Raw genomic sequence first — 20895 nt, 5'->3', positions numbered from 1 at the left:
CACTTTTCTAGTGGGAATTGACCCAAACCCCATTTTAAACGAGCGAAAAAGTCTATCCAGGCTGGGATTTATGAGCCCTGTGACTCTCCTTAGAGACTGTGTTAGTTAATGAAGCCTTTGTCAGTGTCAGAGGTAAGCAAAGGACTCTTGTGGCTTGATGAATTATACTTGGCTTGGAGAAGGGAAGAAAGTGCAGTTGATTCTTAAGCCACACTGGCACGTGGGGTTGGGTTGTACGGTGTTAGATTGAGAACTGCTTGCAAAGCCATAGATTAACTTTCTGAAAAAAATGTAGGTGTAGTTTATGTCATCGTGAGCGAGTTTAGGGGACAGAGAAAGCTTTTTTTTTTTTCCCTAATGCTTGTTACTGTCTTGATAAGAAAAATCTATAGTTATTTATGTCAGAGCCAATGGATTATATTTTAGAAGCGACTTAATTAGCAACCAGCTGGGCAGAGGCGATGGTTGGAAAGTAGTATGGAATAAAATGGGACATGTGGCGTTGGTTGGCAGCAAAGTCACTTGGAGTTGCTTGGTGAAATATGAACAGAGAATATACAAGGAGTTACTGCTGCTTGCAACATGCCTCTGAAGATACTTGTGCAGGATTTGTTTGTAGCTTGACTCAAAAATAAAAGCCGCTTGGTTTTGAGCATAAATCATTCCAACAAGTTGAGTAAATCCAAATGTGAACTGATACTGTATTTCTTATGTCATTACAGTATCCTTTTGAGTTGGCTGAGATTTTTTTTTTTGTCTAGAACATCATTTCAGTTTACAGGGATGAAAATTACAGGACTTGGGGGTATGGGTGGATGGCAAAATGAGCCAGCCCCGTGCGCTGGCAGCCCAGAACCCACCCGTGCCCTGGGCTGCAGCCAGAGCAGGGGGGGCAGCAGGGCCAGGGGGGGGATTGTCCCCCTCTGCTCCGCTCTGGGGAGACCCCCCTGCAGTGCTGGGGCCAGCTCGGGGGCCCCCAACAGCAGAAGGACCCGGAGCTGCTCGAGTGGGGCCAGAGGAGGCCACGGAGATGCTGGGGGGTCTGGAGCAGCTCCCCTGGGGGGCCGGGCTGAGAGAGTTGGGGGGGTTCAGCCTGGGGAAGAGAAGGCTCCGGGGGGACCTTCGAGCGGCCTCCCAGGGCTTAAAGGGGGGGCAGGAGAGGTGTGGGGGGACTCTGGATCAGGGGGTGGGGGTAGGATGAGGGGTAACAGCTTTAAACTGGCAGAGGGGAGATTGAGGTGAGATCTAAGGCAAAAATTGTTCCCTGTGCGGGGGGTGAGGCGCTGGCCCCGGGTGCCCAGAGCAGCTGTGGGTGCCCCCTCCCTGGAAGGGTTCAAGGCCAGGTTGGACGGGGCTGGGAGCCCCCTGGGCTGGGGGAAGGGGGCCCTGCCTGGGGCAGGGGGGGGCACTGGGGGGGCTTTGAGGTCCCCTCCAACCCAGACCGGTTTGAGTCTGATAACTGTCTAAGTAATACCAGTGAGGTGTGCCTTGCAGGCAGAACAGGCTTTTAAGTGTCTGTAGCATACATAAACTGGAAGTAATCTCAGATTATGCTCTGCTTGTTTTATCGATGATTAATTGGAAAATTCATCATCCCAGTTACTCTGTCAATATGGTGGGAAAAAAAAAAAAAAAAAAAAGTGCTACCATTTTATTGTAACTGCATGTTTCTTTAAAAAATACCGAGGAAGGGAGAAGAACAGAACTTCTGAGGAAAATATTCTGGACCAGACAAGCCTGAGGAAGCACTAACAGAGAGTTAGCAGTCTGCTCAGGTGTGTGTCTTTGATCCACACTTACTGAAAACGGGGGGGGAAAAGATCAGCCCAGTTCTCCCTGCTGAAAATAGAAGGGATCGGCTGTGTGCAAGAAGCTGAGGCAGCAGCAGCCGGTGGCCGAGCTGCTGGGATGCACTGGGCAGAGAAGTGTGGGGTGACGGGGAGGAAGGGGCTGGAGGAGGCGTGAGGACACTGGAGCAGGTTACTGGCTGGGCAGCAGAGTGGTGGCATGGAAAGCCCTCCTGGAGATGGGGTTACCAGTGGTATGTGAGAAACTGTTGTGGTTTACGCCTGATTGACAGCCAACCACAATGCAGCACCTCTCTCTCCCTTCTCCTCCGGCAATGAGAAGGGACAGAGAGCCAGGCTTGGGGTTTGAGATAGGGCTGGGATGGGGGAAAATCCCCCTTTTATGATCATGAGCAAAAGGCAGACTCGTTAGGGGAAGGAAAAAAAGAACATACATTTATTACAGACACTAACAACACATAACAGAGTAGGACAGTGAAAAGCATTGCCACATCTTGAGAACACCTTCCCCCCACCCCTCCCTTCTTCCCGGGCTCAGCTCTGCTCCCGATATCTCTACCTCCTCCCCCAGGGGCGCAGGGGCAGGGAATGGGGGGTGCAGTCAGTGCTGCCACTTCCTTCATCTTCGGTGAGGGGAGTGTCCGGAACTTGTTCCCCCTGCTCCATTGTGATTGTGGTCCCCCTCTCACAGCAGACAGTCCTCCACAAACTTTCTCCAACATGAGTTCCTCCCACGGGCTGCAGCGTTCCCCACACTGCTCCGTCATGGGTCACCAACTTCCTCCGACTGGATTCTCTCCCACGGCTGCAGCCCTTCCCGAGCTGCTCCGGCGTGGGACTCCCCCTCATGCTGCAATCCTCCCAGCGCTGAATTACAGCAGCGGGGCTGCCTTTTCCCATGAGACCCCGGCCTTCTTCGGGCACAGAACCTTGATCAGCTGAGCAGGAACAACAGGCTGTAAATCAATGTCTGCTCCATCGTAGATCTTCATGGGTGGCAGGGGGGGGCCGCCCTGCCGTCTCCCCACAGGATACAGGGGGGTCTCTGCTCCGGCACACCTCCCCCCTCCTTTCTTCCTCTGTTCCTCCACTGACCTTGGTGTTCACGCAGCTGCAGCAACTCCTCCTCACCAGTCCCACTGCCCGTCACCACGTCCCTTCTTAAATACATTATCGCAGAGGTGCAGCCGATTGGCTCAATTTCCCAAACAGAAGTGGAGCTGATGTGGAGCTGGGGGAGCTTCGAGAAGCTTCTCCCAGGGGGCCGCCCCGATAGCCCCCTCCCCTGCCACCAAAAAACTCCACCACTCACTCAACCCAGGACAGAAACAAAGACCTGTCAGCTTCAGATTTACTGCACATATTGAAGTCCTTGAGCCTAGGAAACCTATGGGGGTTGCTTTTTTTGCCTGCTTTGTGGAGTAGTATTTAAAATGTGCAGTGGTTGTCTTGGGATTTGGCCCATGATTTGGAGGAGGTGTTCAACTCCTTCAGGATGAAAGATGATTTCTAAAACTAAGACATCGATAGGAATAACAAGATTTTTTTGCTCTCCCTGTAGACTACTTCGACTTGCATCCACCAGCAACTGTATCTTTAATAAAACAAAAAAAAAAATCTGCTACATGTAATGACATCTGAGATGGGATGGATTGCTGTGGGTAAATTCTGTGATCTCTTACATCTGTTCTTTTATTCTTGACATACATTCCATGATGCAGTCTTGAGGAGGACATCTGTGAGTGACCACTGATTGGGTGTGTGGCTGTTCCCAGTTTCCCCTAAGACTTTAATGTTTAAACATACAGACATATGTATTTCTAAAGGTGCTCTCCCTGCAGCAGCTGGAGTACAATGCTTACACATCCTTTTCATCAAGATTGAGAAAGCTGTAAATGTTAATTAATATCACTCATACCCATTTTTCGGAGGAAAGATTAAACATACAGATAGCCTTTCGCTGAAGCCAGTGAGTTTCCTTATTTCTACGTACACATGAGCCAGCTCTCTGAACGTTTTTATGTGCCTTATTCAGCTAACGTCAATTGGAAGCTGTTGGGTTCTTCCCGTCGGCCTCAGTTGACAATGAGTTCGCAGAATACTTCATGAATGCACCTTTCAAATGACTTCGGGCTGACTGCTGCTGCGTTAGCTGGGCACCCAGGGTGCAAGAGGACTCACTGCTCGTTCCAGACTCTTTTCCAAAGACCACCCCGAAGGGCAGCTCTCACTCTGAGCTGTTGTTTTCTCAACACAGTCAACACCTGACTTCACTTGAATATTGTCCTGGGATGGTGCCGGGGTGTCAGACTAGCACTTTGGAACTGTGCCATTTAAACTGTATGTAGTGAAGAAAGTGGTTCATTTGATGGGATATTTTCTTTAATAGGTGCCTTTAAATTACATGCAGGAAAAAAATCACTGAAGTATGGTGTAGTGTAATTTAATGCTGGGTTAAACGATGCAATCCAATGCATTTTCATTAGATGTTCTGAGACACTTCTCTAGCGTTTATGCTTTAAAGGCTGTTGGATTGCCAGCTGCAATAACTATTTTGATTGCAGCCTGAGCTGATGGTGGGCATCCTACCAGAAAAATAATGTGCTCTGTTTTAATTATGGCACCTGCACTCCAAAATGGGAGCCTGCGTCACAATATATGGTACAGTTGTACTTGATACAGTCGAACAGTAGAATATGCAACAGATGGGGGTGAGAACATGTGCGAAGGGACGGAGATGCGGACTGTCCTGGCTTGACTCTTCTTTTTCTAGGGGGAAAGAAGTGGTCAGTTGTGGGTTGAACCAGGTGAGCAGAGCAGTCAGTGGGGTCTTTGGTGCTCAAGTCCTTTCATAGGCAGATGGGACGCTTTTCTATCACTTAGTGGCGTTAGGGAAGATGGTGATATATCCCGGAGGGGAGGCAGCTAGGCTGCGGGAGGAGCGGGGAGCAGCGTGCCCAGACCCCAGCGTACGGGCCAGGCCTGGGGTCTGCTGGCGTGCCGAGGGGCACTGGTGCTCGTGGCACTGTGGAGAACATCTGAAGGGGTGATGGGTGCAAATGCAGCTGTTTTTTAGACGTGGGTTTCAGCAAAGCTGTTTGGTAAAGCAGATCTTTCTGTTCTGCTGCAAATGGGGAGCCATGCACCAGAAATATTTGTGATGTCAGTGGCAAACCTGAGGCAAAGAATGAAGAAGGATGAAAGTAGAGTAGAGGATTTCTGTGCTGATTTGTTTTGGTGTATTGATTTTTGCCGTACTGTGGAGCAAGGGCAAGCTTATGAAGTGGTATTTTTGGCACTGGTTTAGTTTGGTTCCTCACAGTAGGAGCAGAATTAAGCCAATGAAAAACACATTGAAAATCTCACACAGTCAGTGTTGGCTCCAAGCAACTTAAGGGAATAATCACTCAATAATCCATTTGGCCAGAGGTACAGAAGAAATGCAGGATGATTATTTGTGCTGTTATTACCACCCTCACCTTCTTGTTCTGGCCCTTAATAAAAACAAGGAATGGAGTTTGCTGCTTTTCTTTCTCATTAGTGTATATTATTTTTTATTGCTACACTAAATAACAGTGATGTCAGAATTACTGTTTCATGCATGAGGCCATTGGGGAATGATTTCATATTCTGTCTGCCATCATGTTGATCCCCATGCTTTAAATTTGCCTGGGCTGCAGATTGAGGGAGGAAGGCATGAGGAGAGTTTAGCAGCCAGGTCAAACCAAGGCAGAATGTCCTGCCAAGCTTGGCTGTTCTGGGTCTTTGGAACAGGAGTGCTGAGGTTTTGCAGAAGGGATTTGAGCATGGGCCTTGTTAAATGATTGTTTCTTCAAGAAGATATTGCCCATGCTCTTGCTTGGAGAAGAGGAATGCGTCAGAATCGGGAAAAAATTTGAATTGTGTGTGTTGGTTGAAAGCTTAAGAGGAATGATAACTTGTATTTTGACTGCAGCTGCTTCCAGTGAGGAACAGGAGGAATTTCATCTTCCTTCTAGCGCAGGTTTTCACTGCAGGAGGAGATACAGAAATTAGTGGCATAGAGGGTAGGAGTGGCTATATAGCTATTTTACTTACTGAAGCAGTTTTTCTGGCTTCCTTCTAAATAAGTTTCGTTTTAGCACTAATTGAGGCACTTCTCATGCTTTGTGGGCAGAAAAGCTGTTTCATCTGACAGGGAACACGGTGTTTGGTCACCTTTTGTGCTGTCAGGCAGCCCATTTTCTTCTGCTGGCTCCGGGGACACTAGATAGCCACAGATGAACTTCTGCAGTTAAGGGCCTGGAGAGATGGTTGGGTTTATTAATTCTTAGAGATTCAGGAAGCCTAGAGGTTCCCGTGAAAATTGTCTCCTCAGTCAATGTGGAATCTGTAGAAACACTGAGAACAAACCCTCTGTTACAATTTCATGCCCTTATGCACAGACCATCCTTTTCTTTCAAGGCCCTGTAACTAGAAAATACGACTACACGCTTAAGGGCAATGTTATTTCAGGTAGCACTTAATTCCCATTGAGTCCTGTGGGACATGTGCACTCATGGTAATGAGTACACACGGTAATGCACAGACATGTAAATGTTGCCCTGAATTAGAAGCAATATCTGCAGAGGGGGGTCCTCCTAGTACATAGACTGTGAACAGAGTCCATGATGCAAAAAGCTTAGTTCAGAGAGAAGAGATCTACTTTGGGTGTAAAAAGCACAGACCAGTTAACTGTTTCCTAATATAATGATAAAACACTGTGTGATGATTAGAGTAAGAAAAATTGACAGGTTCTGCTGCCCAGTGTATGTTTTTATTAAAACTGGTCCGTGCATTTCCTGGATTATTTTGAGCTCGTGAAGGTTTCAATAAGTCATTTTAATTAAACTGCAAGATAAATTAATAAAAACTATGGAACTCTTCCTCAGTTCTGTGCATGGTAAAGCTATCTTGAATCCTTAAACATCCTGGAACCTTTTATTTTTAATAAACAGCAGCAATTGTTCTTCCGGCTTGTACAGACAATGGATTTTGTACTGAGAGTGGGTAAGTACTTCTTTGCAGACATTAAACCTTGACTGCCATCATCAGCTGGCAACTGTGTGAACTTTGCCAATAACTGGAAATTTTGCTTTAATAAGGTTCTCGGTCAGAGCATGTCACCTTTCATTTAGTCAGAGTTCAATCTGCTAGAAATATTATTTAGGTTTACTAAACCAGAGTAAGAGCAGTAGGGAAGTTCACTCACAGTCTCGAAGCTGCCAGGGGGCTGGTGGCAACTTTAATGAGAAATTTCTTGGGTTGGAAATGGCAGTGTACCTGACCCCATGGTCAGGGAGAGGATGGTGGCCCCCAAAATTAAAGATCTGATTTTGTTCTATGGGTGCTTTTATCGTTCCATATAATACATGAGGAGAGGAAATACTCTGAATCAAATACATACTTACAGGTATTTCTTAAGGCGGTTAGAGTGTTTTGTGTCACGAGTGATCTTCTGCCCTCTCTGTAACGAAGATGAGCTGCTGTATAAAAAGATGTGGGATAAACCTCCGAGTATATGTGTAAGAGGCTTTAAATGTTCTTCCTTACCACAGCCTGTTTATCTTGTGCTACTTGTGTCCTTGTGATCCAGCTTGAATACTCTTGATCCGAACAATGTTGCGTGGCAGTGAGTTACTTCACTTACTACTCCTGCAGTTTTGGAAAAGTCTGATATTAAGACTGTTATCAGACAGTGGGGATTGCATCTGAATTTCTGCCCCTGATAATGGCAGGCAAGAATCTAAAATGAGATTGCTTCAAAACAAATGTTCCATATGTATATCTATTATGTAAATCACATTAGCCAGTGTAGGGAGAAAGCTCATAAGTTGTAAAACTGTAATTGTTTGTGAGAAATGTACATTAGCTGTTCTTGGACTGTGTTGATACAGTATCAGGGATTTAATGTTTAGGATCTAATAATGCTACTTCAAAATAATTACTAAAGAGACTTTTGTAATAAAACTAACAGTTGTCCTTTAGCACTAAGCCTGCAAGGGAAGTGGGTGGGAGGGCAAGACACCGCACCTGGGCTACAGCCCAGGTTTGTACACCTGCGTTTCTGTAGTGCTGTCTTTGGTCTATCCACTAGATCTGTCCCATTTTTCTAGTTTTCTACTCTGACTTGGGGGCATGTGTGAGTACTCTAGGCTGTTCCTGCAGTACATCGACTAGATCATCTTGTGCAAACAATTTTGTGTCTGTGGGCTTTGATTTCCTCAGCGAGTGAAGAGGTGTTGACCATCACAACCTTCACTGTGGTACATATTGGGTATTAGGATGCTGAGTGCCACCCTTGGGATTGTTCTTGCAGGAACAGTTGGGTGGGGGCTGGGGAGGATTCCTAGAAACTTCAAACCTTATCCATCGTAAAACTACAGAACAGATATTCTGAAGACAATCATGTTAGTGAGTTTTGACTAATTGCTAACACAAGTTTTTTGCCTGTTACGCGATTTTTAGTTTGCATTCAATCTAATGTTGCTTCCTGTAATGGTCCAGACCCTTATCTGATACTTCTACTCCAAGGTTCTGAAAATGTGTTAGAGGCATTATTGAATAATGTCTTGGGCTCGCTCATCAACCTTAAATGTTGCTCCTGTTGCATGAATGGGGAAAGCCATTCTGGAGGGCTCAGTGGTTGCTCCGAGATCAGCTCTGCAGAGCCGATGTTGTTAGTGAACAAGGTGTGAAGCAGATAGACTGGTTTAAGATAGGGTCAATGAAGAAAAACATGAGTACTTATTCTGGTAAACCAGAAGGTGTTAAAAGCCTAGGATGGGAACTCAAGCTGTGCCTGCCTGTGGTCTTTAGCTCTGAAGCTCCCTGCTTCAGGCTGGGGTGTATTGGCCAGTGGCAGCTGCCCTACTCTTGGATTTTCTAGAGGTCAATGGCAGAAATGGTGAGTGTAACCTTCCTCTTGATTTCTTCCAGGTTAACGGGTTTCCAGCTGCCTGCTCCTATTGTGAGTACAGGGGTTGTGCTGTCCTTGTGGCTTGTGAGTGATTACGCGGTCAGTGCTCAAGGCTTCCAGGCAAACTATGAAGGTAAGTCTGCTCAGTTCAGTCATTGTTTTGAACTTTATCTGCATTTGGCTTATAGTAGGATGTGAAGCTGAAGTGCACAGTTTATACCAGGGTATAGACATGTGCAGACATGTAATCCAAGACAGGATTGCCTGGTTCCTGTATAATTTGATCCATTTTCTCAGAATTCAAATTGCTGATCCCTTCCGAGGGTAATGTATTTTTTCCTCTCAACATCTGTGCTCAAAACATCTTTAAAAGCTTACTCTAACAGCAAAGCTAGAATGACTGAGAAGGGAAGGGTGAAGTGAGATTTGACAGTGGAATCTGCAGGGTTACAGCGAGTGCCGTGTGCCATGCACCCACTGGGATTTACACCTGAGACAGTGGGGACTGTGGGGCAGTGCAGGGGATGCTCAGATTAGTGCATTTTTCCTCTATGTTCTCTTTGTTTATTTGTTACTTCTTTTCCCTGCACCTTCTTTCCCAAGTACTTAAATTCACTCCCTGTGTTGCTTCCCATAAATAACGTCCAGTGTTTGGTGGTTGTGAGGGAAGGCTTGGAAGCTTCAGAAAATACTGGACAGAGAAAGTTGTCAGACATGTGAAAGAACCGTCTGTAGTAGAAGGCAGGTCACGATTGTAGTGTCGCCTGGTACTGCTGGGTAAATGATGGATTAACCACGTTGAAATTTGTTCCATTAATGTTGATTATTAAACCTAGAATGTTGTTTGTATCCCCGTAAATGTTTTTCTTTGGAGTCCTTAGAATTTCTCAGCCTCAAGGATAATTTTTGGTAGTGAGGCCTACCAGCCAATTACCCAATACATTAATCCAAGCAAACGCCTTCATTGAGACGTAGTCTCTCAACATCTTCTGTACTTGACTGTTGTTCAGTTTTGGGGGAGTTCTGTTTAATCACCTTCTGATTCCTGATTGAAACCTTCGCTCCGCCTTGAGGCACTAAGACCTATTTCTCAGTCCTGGAGTGACCAGGTGCTCAGTCCCTCTCGGTTGGAGACCCCGCTGGGTTTATTGGCAGGGTGAGTGCGGGCGGGGGCCGTGTGCTGGCTGCGAGCGCAGCAGTGTGGTGGGGGGAGGCAGATCCCACTGCCCGACTGCAAAACCTCCGACTGTCTCATAGATGTGACAGCACCTCGCTCCGCAGTTGTGTGATGGAGGACATGTAGCTGGCTTTGTACTTTCGTGACATTTAGAGTTCATTTTTTGGCATTTACACGCTGTTACTTACGTTTTAATGTGGTGGTTTTTTTATTACTTTGTTGTAGCAGGTAATCTTGTAAAAAGGCTTGTTCCAGGGCTGTCCTTTAGTCACATGTATTTTAAATTATCTGAAGTTTATTTGACTGATGATTAGGAGACTCTAAAGCAGGTAACTGAGGAAGTGCATCTGCAGAGGGAGAAGAGAAATGTCTTAAAACTTAACCGGAGCCATTGGGTGGTGTGGGGGCGTTGGGGTGGGTGGTGGGGAGCACTGGTGTGAGCAAAGGCTTCATCTGGAGGGAGAGAGAGGGGCAGACTTGCTAGAAGTGCCTCGTCTGAGCCTGCCTCAGAACGAGCTACTTGCTTGCTATTGAGATTGTTGTTAACTAAGACTGAAGGAGGAGATGAGTGTGGTTTTGATCAAAGGGACATGCTGCTGCTGTAATCCTGTTGCAGTTCATTGGAAATCTACCACTCGGTGAATAGCTTGTGATTCGATAATTCATGTTTAAAGACAGAACAGTGCATCAGAGTCCTTGCAGTAAATGGCTCCTTTATGATTGGCTATCAAAGCATGTTCATTATTCTCCTCCCTTTAAGCAATCATTTGGAAATGCACTAAAAGAAACAATTTAAAGATCGGAACAAAAGATCTCAGGTACTTCTTTAGAGGAGGACAGGAAGAAAGTTTTTTGTAGTTGGAGGCATCAAAGTAACACCAAAACGTTGTGCTTACACTGATGTCTGCTCTACCCTGACCCTCTGGGAAATATATAAATTGAGGTTGGCTTTATCTAAGTTAACATCTTTCTAGCTTATCTAGTTAGTATGATCCCTGCACGATAAGATCTCTTACAAGCAATTTCTTGAAAACAACAGAGACGTCTCCTGCTCGTACCTCTATATTTGCTTCTTCATTTCTGGTTGTTTCAGGACACACAGTTCAGCTATACCTTTTGCTGGCTAAAAAAGGGAGAGCTTGCGTGCAGTGGTGTCAGAATCTATTAAATACCATTTCCACTATGAGAAGCTTAGAGATGCTTTAAGACCAGGTGGACAGAGTGAGTTTCTGCTGAAAGTCTGCAGAGCTTTTTTCAAGCCCCAGGTGAGGCAGGTGCCAGAGGTGACAGTGGAATTAGAGGAATAGCCAGCACTGGGGCTGCTGTGCTGTGATGCTTCCTTCTTGAGCTCATGGTTTTCTGACTTCATTATACGTTATTGTGCCTGGCTGCTAGGTCTTCCTTAATCCTCTTTTCCTCATTGTCTCACTTCCTCATCTATCTTGATTTAGTTTGGTGTGTGTTGCCAGGTTGTTTCTGTCTGCTTTCATTGTCTGATTCTTCATGTTCTCTGATGTCTCACTGTTTGTTGTGATTTTTCTCTAGGATGCCAAATATTGTTTCAAAGCTCGGTAAACAGTAGGGATTTTATATTCATTCTTCGGCCGTGGAAGATGGTGTGGAAAGCAAACAGAAAGGCTGATGTTCTTCCCCAGCCCTGCCACCTTGGCAGGGAGTGGACACGGTTGTGCTGGAGGATGCAGCTCCTGGGGTGCAGCATCTCTGGCTTTAAGACCCCAGGTCCCAGATTTGGAGATCCGACCCCTCTTCCCAGGCATGGCCTCGCCTTGGGCGGGTAAGCTGGGATCCAGCTCCCCAGCTGCAAAAGGAGGTCAGAACGGCTCCTCGTCCCAGGTGCTGCTATGACTTTGTGTTCCGAAGGCACGTACAGCATTCGGGAGCTGCTGTTCGGCACCGAGAGCGCGGGGAAACCCCCCGGCAGCGTCACAGTGGGAGAGGAGGTGCGGGGAGATGGGCACAAATAACTGTCTGGTGTTAAGTGGGTGATTGGGAGAGCAGAAATGGGGGGTAACTGTTGCAGGATGACTGGGAATTAAAAATTATCAGTTTTCTCTTGCTGAATTGAAAGAACAGAAAATTTCCATTTAAATATAATACTTTTATAATATTTTTTTACTTAAGAGGTTGTTTTTTTTTTTTTTACTGAATATAAGCAGTTCTTACGAAGCTCAATTTCAGAACATATAATTTAGAAAATATTTAAATTGAGTGCTTTCATGCTTTTAGCATCCTTAAATTTGTTGTTTTTTCCTTGTTAAACTGTCCCTGGGATTCCACATGATTTCACAATTAGCCTTGTTCGCCCTCAGATGGTGGGATTTTTTTTTCCTTTTTTTATGACTAAATGATTCTTCTCAAAAAGCTTAACCAGCTGTTGTGAAGTCTTGCATTTCATTTCAACTGCAGGAGAGTTTCGAAGCAGAGACAGCTATAAATAACTGAAGTTAGAATTTCAGTAGGATGTGAATCCTGACAGTCTCATCTCGTGAAAAATACTCCTGAAAACTTAATGACCAAAAATGACCAATGTTTCCGTTTATTGCTTCCCCTGAAAGATGTGTGAAGCTAATATTAAGGCATATGCCTAGACTACAATGTGAAATTAATTACAATCACTGCTGCCCCACATGTGATGAATACATAGTGAGTTGACATTTAAAATAAATTGGGCAAGTCTTTTACAATAAGAGGAAAATTGATACAAATTCCACATCATTTCCTCAATAAAGCTAATAACAGTTCGTGATGAATAGCAGGTGGGTTTCTTTAGTTTACTAATTACGTTTTTATTTGTAAACCATTACCTCTTGGCTGCCTTGTTAGTCCTGAGGGCATGAAAAATAGGAAGGGGCTTAAGGAAAGATACCCGAACCTGCTCTTGATCATACATGACTAGAGCAATGCTATAAACCACGGTGAGCTTAAGGAAACGTTGTGCTTCTTAAGGCTGCACAGGTCCTTCTTGCTGAGCCTCGGAGTGTTCATCAAGCACTAAGCAAGCAGTCGGGGCCGGAGTGTCGTGCCCGGGACCTGCGGCTGAGGAGGGGAGGGGTGCGGCGCCTGCCCCCCACTTGGGAGGCCAACGCTCTGGATGCGGACGAAGAACAAGCAGAGGAGGAGAAAAGAGGACAGGGGACGTTGTGAGGAGCTGAGGCGCAGAAAGCACCAGTGACTGATGGAGTTCACGGAACACAGCAGACTGAAAATGGTTTTTCTCTGTCCCAGGGGGGATAGCTGATATTTCCGTAGTCTGCTAACCAGATGTTTCTTCACACAGTGCAGAAATCTGTAGAAGGCTCCAGGCTCTCTTGAGACTTGTCCTGCTGTGGCTAGGGTGGTGTTGTCCAGTGGATTTCTATTAGGAATAGGAAGGAACTATTCTCACTTAGGAATAGGAAGTATTCTCACTTCGGTTTTTGTCCCTGTCCCGTGATATTGATGTTCTCAAGTCAGTTCTCACTGTGCCTCAGTTTCTCTCAAATGGGATTATATTTTCATTCCTGGTGTTTGTGTGCTAACAATGGAAGTACTAATTAAAAGAAGAGGGATGTGATTATATTAAACACATTTTTTTTTAAGGAATACTCATCTATGTAACTTAGGGAGTTTTTATGTTGCTGGGTGTGTTTTTAGTGTGGGGTTTGTTTTTTTTCTTTTTTTAAAAAAATACAAAGTTCAGTTAGAAATCCCTGGAAGGAACCAGGGCATTTTGAACTCTGGACTCTGTTGCTGCAGAAGCAGTACTGTGTAATGCAGCAAGATTTAACAGTAGGTGAAGATTTTCCTTCCCAAGACATGGTGTTTGATTACAGCTGCAACAAATTTGATAGCTGCAAACACTAAGTGCCTGATTGAAAAGAAACAATTATGCCTAGAAGAACACTGCTTATTTTAAGAAATTAGAAGTGTTTAAATGCGGAGGGAAACAGCCCCAAGTAAATGGTGCTGTTTTCCTTCATAATAAATACCCTCCTCTTTCTCAAGCACAAATATCTCATTCTTTAGAGGCTTGTTTGTGGACTGGTGCATGCATATTTAGAAAATACAATTAAAAACTGGTTCCTGTCCCTCTTTGACCATTCCTTTTGCTAAACCCGAAGGAGGCTTCTGGGTTCGGTGCTGCTCTGTAGATGTATTGCCACTGTGCACAAGTTGTGAACCTGCTTCGTTTCTCTGTTTTTCCATCTGTCATTTGACTTTGCAGTAGCAGTTGCCCCTTCAATGGAAGAAAAATTGATCAGTTTGACCTCTCTCTGACTTTAGAAACAGAGTATTCAAGATCTTTGTGAAAACAGATGATAACTGTCCAAATCAACTTTGAATTATGATAAAGATCAACACTGGGGGTGGAAAAAAAAAGGATAAAAAAGTGGGGTTTCCCCAAGGCCTTGGGCAACATGCATTTTTTTGAAGTCCTCTGATAAATTGGGAAAACAGTGATCCCATTTTCTAAAGACATGAAGAAATTTGAGCGCACAAATCCTTTATCTTCTGAAAATGAGTCTTTAATATAAAACTCTGGGAAGAATTCCTGAAAATTTGCTCTACTTTGCTTGTGCTATGAGTAAAACTTGAGCTCTGCTTTGGGTGGGATTCACTGGGCTGCAAGCAAGTTCTTCAGGAACGGTTTAGAGCTCAGTCCTACGTGCTTGCAGTTGATGCTGGGGGTCAGAGCTGTTATGGGGACAAGAGAATCTCTACAGATCCTGGAGTGAGAGGGTGGTGGGACCTGTGTGTGGCCGTGCCGTCCCTGCGGGTTCCTGCTGGCTTGCGCTTGCCCCAGGGCTGCTCAAAGCACATTCTCCATTTGTAAATAAATTTCAGAACTGCCAGGCTAGTATTGAACAGGCTAAAATTTTTTAAAGTCATAAGTGACTGTACTTTGTATGCCAATTTGCCTTCTGAGCAAACAGTGTATCAGATTCATTTAAACATCCAGCTGGGTCCCAATTCTCTCAGTACCAAAATCATCATTTGAATCATACTGGGTTCTTGGTAAATTTACTGGCTAGATGCAGTTTTCCTTTTTCAGACCAAGACAAATGAATGTGAATCCTGAGTTTCAGCAAAGTACATACTAACCTTTGTTCTGGTGGCAGTGGGAAGGATGAGGGCTCTGAGTCTTGCTCTGCTGCTTCTTTTTTTCTGCAAGTTTGATGTTGGTTTATTTGTCTGACGATTGACTCTCTGCAGGAGATGGTTTAATGTGTTCAAAACCAAAATGGCCTTGCAGTCGAATGCCTGGAGCTGGATGCCAGAATGTATTGACTCTCTAACAGCTACTTTTACTTTGGTCTGCTTAGTATTGGGCATGTTGAGTGTGTGTGGCGTAAAGCTTTCAAGGACTGTGCGGTACCTGTTAGGGCTTCTTTTTGTTTTAATAGACGTAGTTCTTTACCTCCCATCCAGTCAGCTGCTCTGGCAATTTTTAGTGTTTCATCCTTATCTGCTGTGTTTAATGTACCTTGCTTTAGTGGCTCTTTGTTCTTTTTGTTTACTATGCCTCCTAATTTTAGAATCAGTTGTGACCTGGGAAAGATAGAGCTTTGTCTCCCTCAAGCTGATCTCTCCCTCTGTGTCTCACGAGTCGAGTGAGGGTCATGCAGGAGTTGGTGCTTGGAAGGGAGAACTCCCCAGTAGGTTGGGTGAGTCAGTGCCAAGTCAATAGTGAATCTAACGGTGTTGCGTGTTTCCTTTAAAAAGGACAAAGAGAATTCATATGGGTGTGAGGACTGTGGCTACAACCAGTGCTGGTTTGCTTCTGCAGGTGTTTGCTTTAGCTTCAGGCACACAATCCCAGTGGCTTGGTGCCTGTGAATATTGAAGGGCGTGTACTAAATCTGAGTGTTAATAAGGTGCTAAATACAAAATGAGTCTAGCATACTGATGTTGTCTTCAGATTTAAACAGTATTTATTGTTTGAAAAAGTCTTCTGAGTTGCAAGTGAATAGTGCTCTGCTTTTTCTGGGCTGGAGCAGTATTAGGTGGTACTGTTGGACCTTCTACTATGATGGTTGTAACTGGTGAAAGTATTTGGAAGTACGTAAATGGCCAGAGTTCCGTGCTGAATCCACCCTATTAGCTTTCATTATTGAAGAGCTGTGCTCAAGACTTAAAGTGTTAATTAAAAAAAAAGTTTGTACCCCTCACAGTTTGTAGTGATAAAGCTATGGAGAACAGCACGGGAAGCTGTAAAATGGTGGTTTTCTGAATGTGCCAGCACAGTGGGTTCAAAATGCCCCTTTTCCTCTAAGAGGCTTTTACACTGTAACTTTGAGATGTTCGTTACTGTTTTAAACTAATTCACAGCAGATGATTGCAGAAGAGCTGAGTAGTTGGTTTGTTCCTTTCAGCATCTTTCAGCTGTGTCTAGTTTGTTTGCAAACAGGGAAACTGGGCTATACTTCATGCTGCTATCCAGAAGCATCAGCCTGAACTCCAGCGTCTTCTGTGACGTTGGTACAAAATACTGTTACCAGTCTGAAAACGTGCTGGTGGAATGAATTGTGTTGAATGGATGATAAAAATACTAATGTGAAGATTTCTGTGCTTATTACATATTACTATTTTTATAGTTAATTTGTTCAAAGCCGTAATTAATTTAAATTTTAGAAAACTTCCCATCTGTTGTATTTTGGAACTGCAGAACCTGAAAACCTTCCTGAAGAGCTGAAATCTTGATTGTTGCAAATTAGATGGAGTGCTGTGAAGAGAAATTGCCTGTATTTTGTATGTAGGCCTACCATATGGAAGAGGCAGTGGAAGAGCAGAGGACAGTAGCAGATGACCCAGGAGTTCTCATCTAACCTGATGTACTGAAATTTGTTTAATTAGTTTGTTTAGCTGCAGTAACTTGCTTCGAGCATTCAAACCAGCCAAGGAGATGGGCGGCTGAGATCCTGAATGGGCTGTGCTGGCCTTATGTGCTTCTTAAGGTACAGTGACAATAAGTATTGTTATTATTAATGTTTATATCTTAGCAGGTTTGCGGATGAGCTGACTTGTTTTGGGCCACATTGCTGTTTCCAAGTGGCTGTGGAAGAACTGATTGTTCTAGGCACAGCCTCGGGGTTTAACCCCAGTCGGCAGCTTGGCCCCACACAGCTGCTTGCTCCCCCCGGCCTAACGGGGGAGAGAATTGGAAGGGTGAAAATAATAACTCATGGGTCGAGATGAAGACATTTCAATAGGTAGAAAAAAAGCTGTGTGTGCAAACAGAGCAAACCAGGGAATTAATTCACCCCTTCCCATCGCGGGCAGGTTCAGCGTTCCCCAGGACATCCCAGGCTCCATCATGTGTAACAGTTGGGAAGACAAATGCCATCACTCCAAATGCCCCCCCCCTCCTCCCTTCTCCCCCAGCTCTCTATGCTGAGCATGATGCTGTAGGGTCTGGGATGTCCCTGGGGTCAGTTGGGGGTACCTGTCCCGGCCGTGCCCCCCCCCAGCCCCTCATGGGTGGGGTGAGGAGCAGCAAAGGCCTTGGCTCTGCGTGAGCACGGAAAACAACCTCCCCGTGCTGTCAGCACTGTTTGCAGCACAAATCCAACACACAGCCCCATCCCAGCCACTGTGGAGACCACGGGCTCCGCTCCAGCCAAAACCAGCACCCAAGGCACAGACCGTATCTGAAGGCTCATATTCCTGTGTCTGAAATGTCCCAATCCACGTGATGACACGGGGGATGAAAGGAAGCGTGATTGATCATAATGAGCACCAGGCCCAGAAGAAGGAATAGGAACAAAAATGAGGTGCTACCCCTTCGGTTGTCACAGCTGCCGGTCGCGGAGCGAGAGCCCTGGAGGGAAGCAGAAAGAGCTCGAGCCTGGCTGGGGGGGGGGGGGAGGCGGCGACGCAGTGACACTGTCTAAGGGGAAATAGCGAAAGGCTAACGCTCTGCGCCCCGCTCCTCTGCGCTGGAACAGCTGGCAGGATTTGGGGGGGGGGGGGCTGTGCCCCACGGCGCTCACCGTGCTCCCTTTGGGGTTCACAGCACCGCGCCTGTGAACGCGTGCGTGGGGCGGTTAAAGCTGTGCCGAAACATGCAGCTGTTCAGTCAGCACAGTGCGTTTTAATTTGCTTCTTGTTTGCAAGGTATTAGGATTTGGACTACATGATAAACCGAGATACCAAATAAGCAGCAAGGCAATGCAGCATTGTCAATAATATTGAGTGACAGGATTGTTTTACACAGTGTAGCGCCTGGAAGAGAAGTAGTTTTGTAATTAGATTTAAAGCATAGGATTGGATTGATTCTGTCTCCAATTAAGTGTTTTCTACCTAATTAAAAAATTTGGTTGGCAATAGCTTTTGCCTATCATATGGTTTCAGATTTTTTTTTATGGCTGCTCTTTGGAATTTTTCCACAATATCTCAGCTTTGTAGCTGTGTCCCTGTTTGTCATCAGCTGTTTGCAGTGTGCAACTACTGTTTCATTTAATGTACCATATGCATATTGGAAACAAGTGATTTTGCACAGTTGACTTCTGTTCAGTCACGTGTTTGGAGCGATGGATGCAAACCTGATGAGAGAAATAGTAAAGTATCTGGTTGGTCCAAGTCGGTCAACTGGGCTTTATATCCTAAATTAGCTGGAGTTCCTGCCAGTGTTCCTTACTTTCCTTTCCTACTGGCCTGGACTGGTACGGGAAGAACTGGTGTGGCTTGACTGTGGTGTTAAAAAGACTAATTCAGAATTTGGTGGTAGTTTAGGCGAGAGCAGTTGTTCTATAAACAACTTCTAAAGGGCAAAAAGCTACATGAGAAATCTAAATCCCTGTTTTGCTATACTTCCAGTTATTTGTATCTGTTTACTCCTTTTTGTTCCATGGAGGGAACTGTTCTCATGGTCAGAACCATATTCCAGTTATCAGTTGCATTTCAGCCTTGAAAGGGAAATGAATGGCAAATTGGCATGACAGTGGTGAGTCAATTATTTTTCACAGCCTTGGCAGGAACTGGTCGAAGTGCTGCTCAGTCTGATACAGATGATGTCCAATAAATTTGCTGAAGTAAAATCAAGCAAATAAGCTAGATGTTTGCCCCTTGCAGTGTTTATGAGGTTGATGCTACATCAGGTAGTCAGGCACTCTTAAAACAAAAATATTGGTTAGAAGGTGAAGAAATAAATGTCAATAGCTGTTCTGGCCACTGTTTCACTGGCAAGTGTGGCTGGGGATACTTGCACTGGTGTAGGAATGGGCACTTCTCCAGGTGGGGGGGAGTGTTCAGGTGCAAATATTTCCTGGTGCATAAAGCTGAAATTAGCTCTGGTGCCACCTGAGGTGCAGTTTGGCTTTGAATAATGCCAGCCTCTCAAGTGCTCAAGGTCAAGTACGTGCGTGGCTGGTGCTGTTTGTAGCAGTGGCTTAACAGAGCAGCAAGCTCTGTGCCCTGGTGACTTGCAGAAGCTGCATCTGAGTGAGGGGAAATACCTTAAAACCTCCCTTTCAGCCCCTTCTTTTGTCTGTTCTTCATCTGCGGTGAGACGGGGCGAGCCTGTGACAGACAGCGGCGCGCGGAGTGGTACGGGGTCAGACCCTCAGCTGGTGTAAACTGTTTGCTCTGATTTCAATCGATCTTCTTGGTGCAGTCACTTAATTCCAGAGCACTGCTGGTGCCGAGCACCCATCCGGGTGGGGAGACTAACCCCCACCCAACCCCCCATGCTCTGGGTTTTGGTGGATCTGCCGTAGGTGGGTGATGCCCGTAGCAATGGGGAGGCTGCGGGCTTGGGCTCGTGTTGGACCATTTGTTTGCCAAAGCTGATGGTGCAGCTTCTTGTGGCACTGCTTGTTCCCAGAAGCTTGTGGTGTTGGTACGGGGGAGCCTGTGCTGCTTGGTAGGATGTTTTGTGCTGTGACAGCCTGGAGTCACTGCCCTGTAAGCACCAGTGCAAGAGAGGTGCCGTCGCAGCGTGGGATTAATGTCATGAATACAAGGGCAGAGGGTTGGTGGCTGGGGATGTGCTGCTCTGAATTCCTCTGGCTGGCTGTGTATGTTCGTGGTGTTTGAACAAGGGTAGGGGAAAAACTTGAACTAAAGACTGGGGGGGTTTTCAGATGTCCTTACTGCTTTCCCTTTGAAAAATGGCAGAGCAGCTCCCCATTTCAGTAAACATTGTGGCAGGTACATTGCTTTCCATTACGTCTTCAGATTAAAACAACTCCCTGGGGAAGCAAGAGTCAACCTTCCTATTCTTTTTCTTTTTAGCTGTACAAAAGATTTTTATTACTTAAATGAGCTCCTTGCAAGTCTGCCTTAATATACTACTAATTGATCTTAAGACTTGAAAGCAGCAAAGCTTATTAGCATTTGCTGACTCAGCTAGAGCCCTCCCCTCCCATGTACTAGAGAACAGAGTGAGATATTGACCCGTGTTGCTGCAGCACTAAATGAAGTTGAGGGAATATTAAGTGTCTCATACTGGCATTTGATTTGCATATGCAAATGTGATCAATCAGTGCAGACGCAGGAGAGCAGGAATGCTAATGCTTTGCAAATAGGATTCAGTATTAAGCATTTAAACAAACATCAAGTGACACTTGCTCAGCTGCACTACGGGGACACTGTGCTGTCAAGGAGGTCCCCCAGCTCCTCCCCTCGCAGTACAGCTGCTCTGATGAGCCCATTTTACAGAAGAGTGTATAGGAGCAGTGCAGAAAACACTAAAGAGTTAACAGAACTTTACTGTTACTTCTGTTTTTATGGTATTTGGAAAGGGAGAGATGTTTGTTTTGAGATGTACTTGCCTGACCTGTGAGTTGCTGTACATGATTGGACAAGTGAGAGGTGTCGAAAATCAGTACCTGGAAGTGGAGGAACAGCAGCGTGAAGGTACTTTATGAAGGATTCTCATTGTGGTGGTTCTTTCACAAAGCCTTTTGTTTTCCTCCCTTCTTGCTCCTTTTTTTCATTCACATATAATAGAGGGACATTTCTTTTCAATCAAG

General features: G+C 45.4%; 1 protein-coding gene across 3 annotated transcripts in view; it reads left to right on the top strand.

Moving 5' to 3' along the window:
- CSMD2 (CUB and Sushi multiple domains 2) overlaps positions 1–20895 on the top strand; it is a 314323-nt gene that overhangs the window by 40345 nt on the left and 253083 nt on the right. For all 3 annotated transcript variants that reach the window (XM_042793851.1, XM_042793852.1, XM_042793853.1), the window contains exon 4: positions 8766–8878. In XM_042793851.1, coding sequence (XP_042649785.1) covers positions 8766–8878 — 113 coding nt within the window. The remainder of the gene's footprint in view (positions 1–8765; positions 8879–20895) is intronic.

Source organism: Tyto alba, unplaced genomic scaffold (genome assembly GCF_018691265.1).
Source record: "Tyto alba isolate M040663 unplaced genomic scaffold, T.alba_DEE_v4.0 Super-Scaffold_20, whole genome shotgun sequence".
Classification (NCBI taxonomy): domain Eukaryota; kingdom Metazoa; phylum Chordata; class Aves; order Strigiformes; family Tytonidae; genus Tyto; species Tyto alba.
The sequence above is the reverse complement of the archived record's forward strand: the minus strand, read 5'-3'. Positions and strand labels throughout refer to the sequence as shown.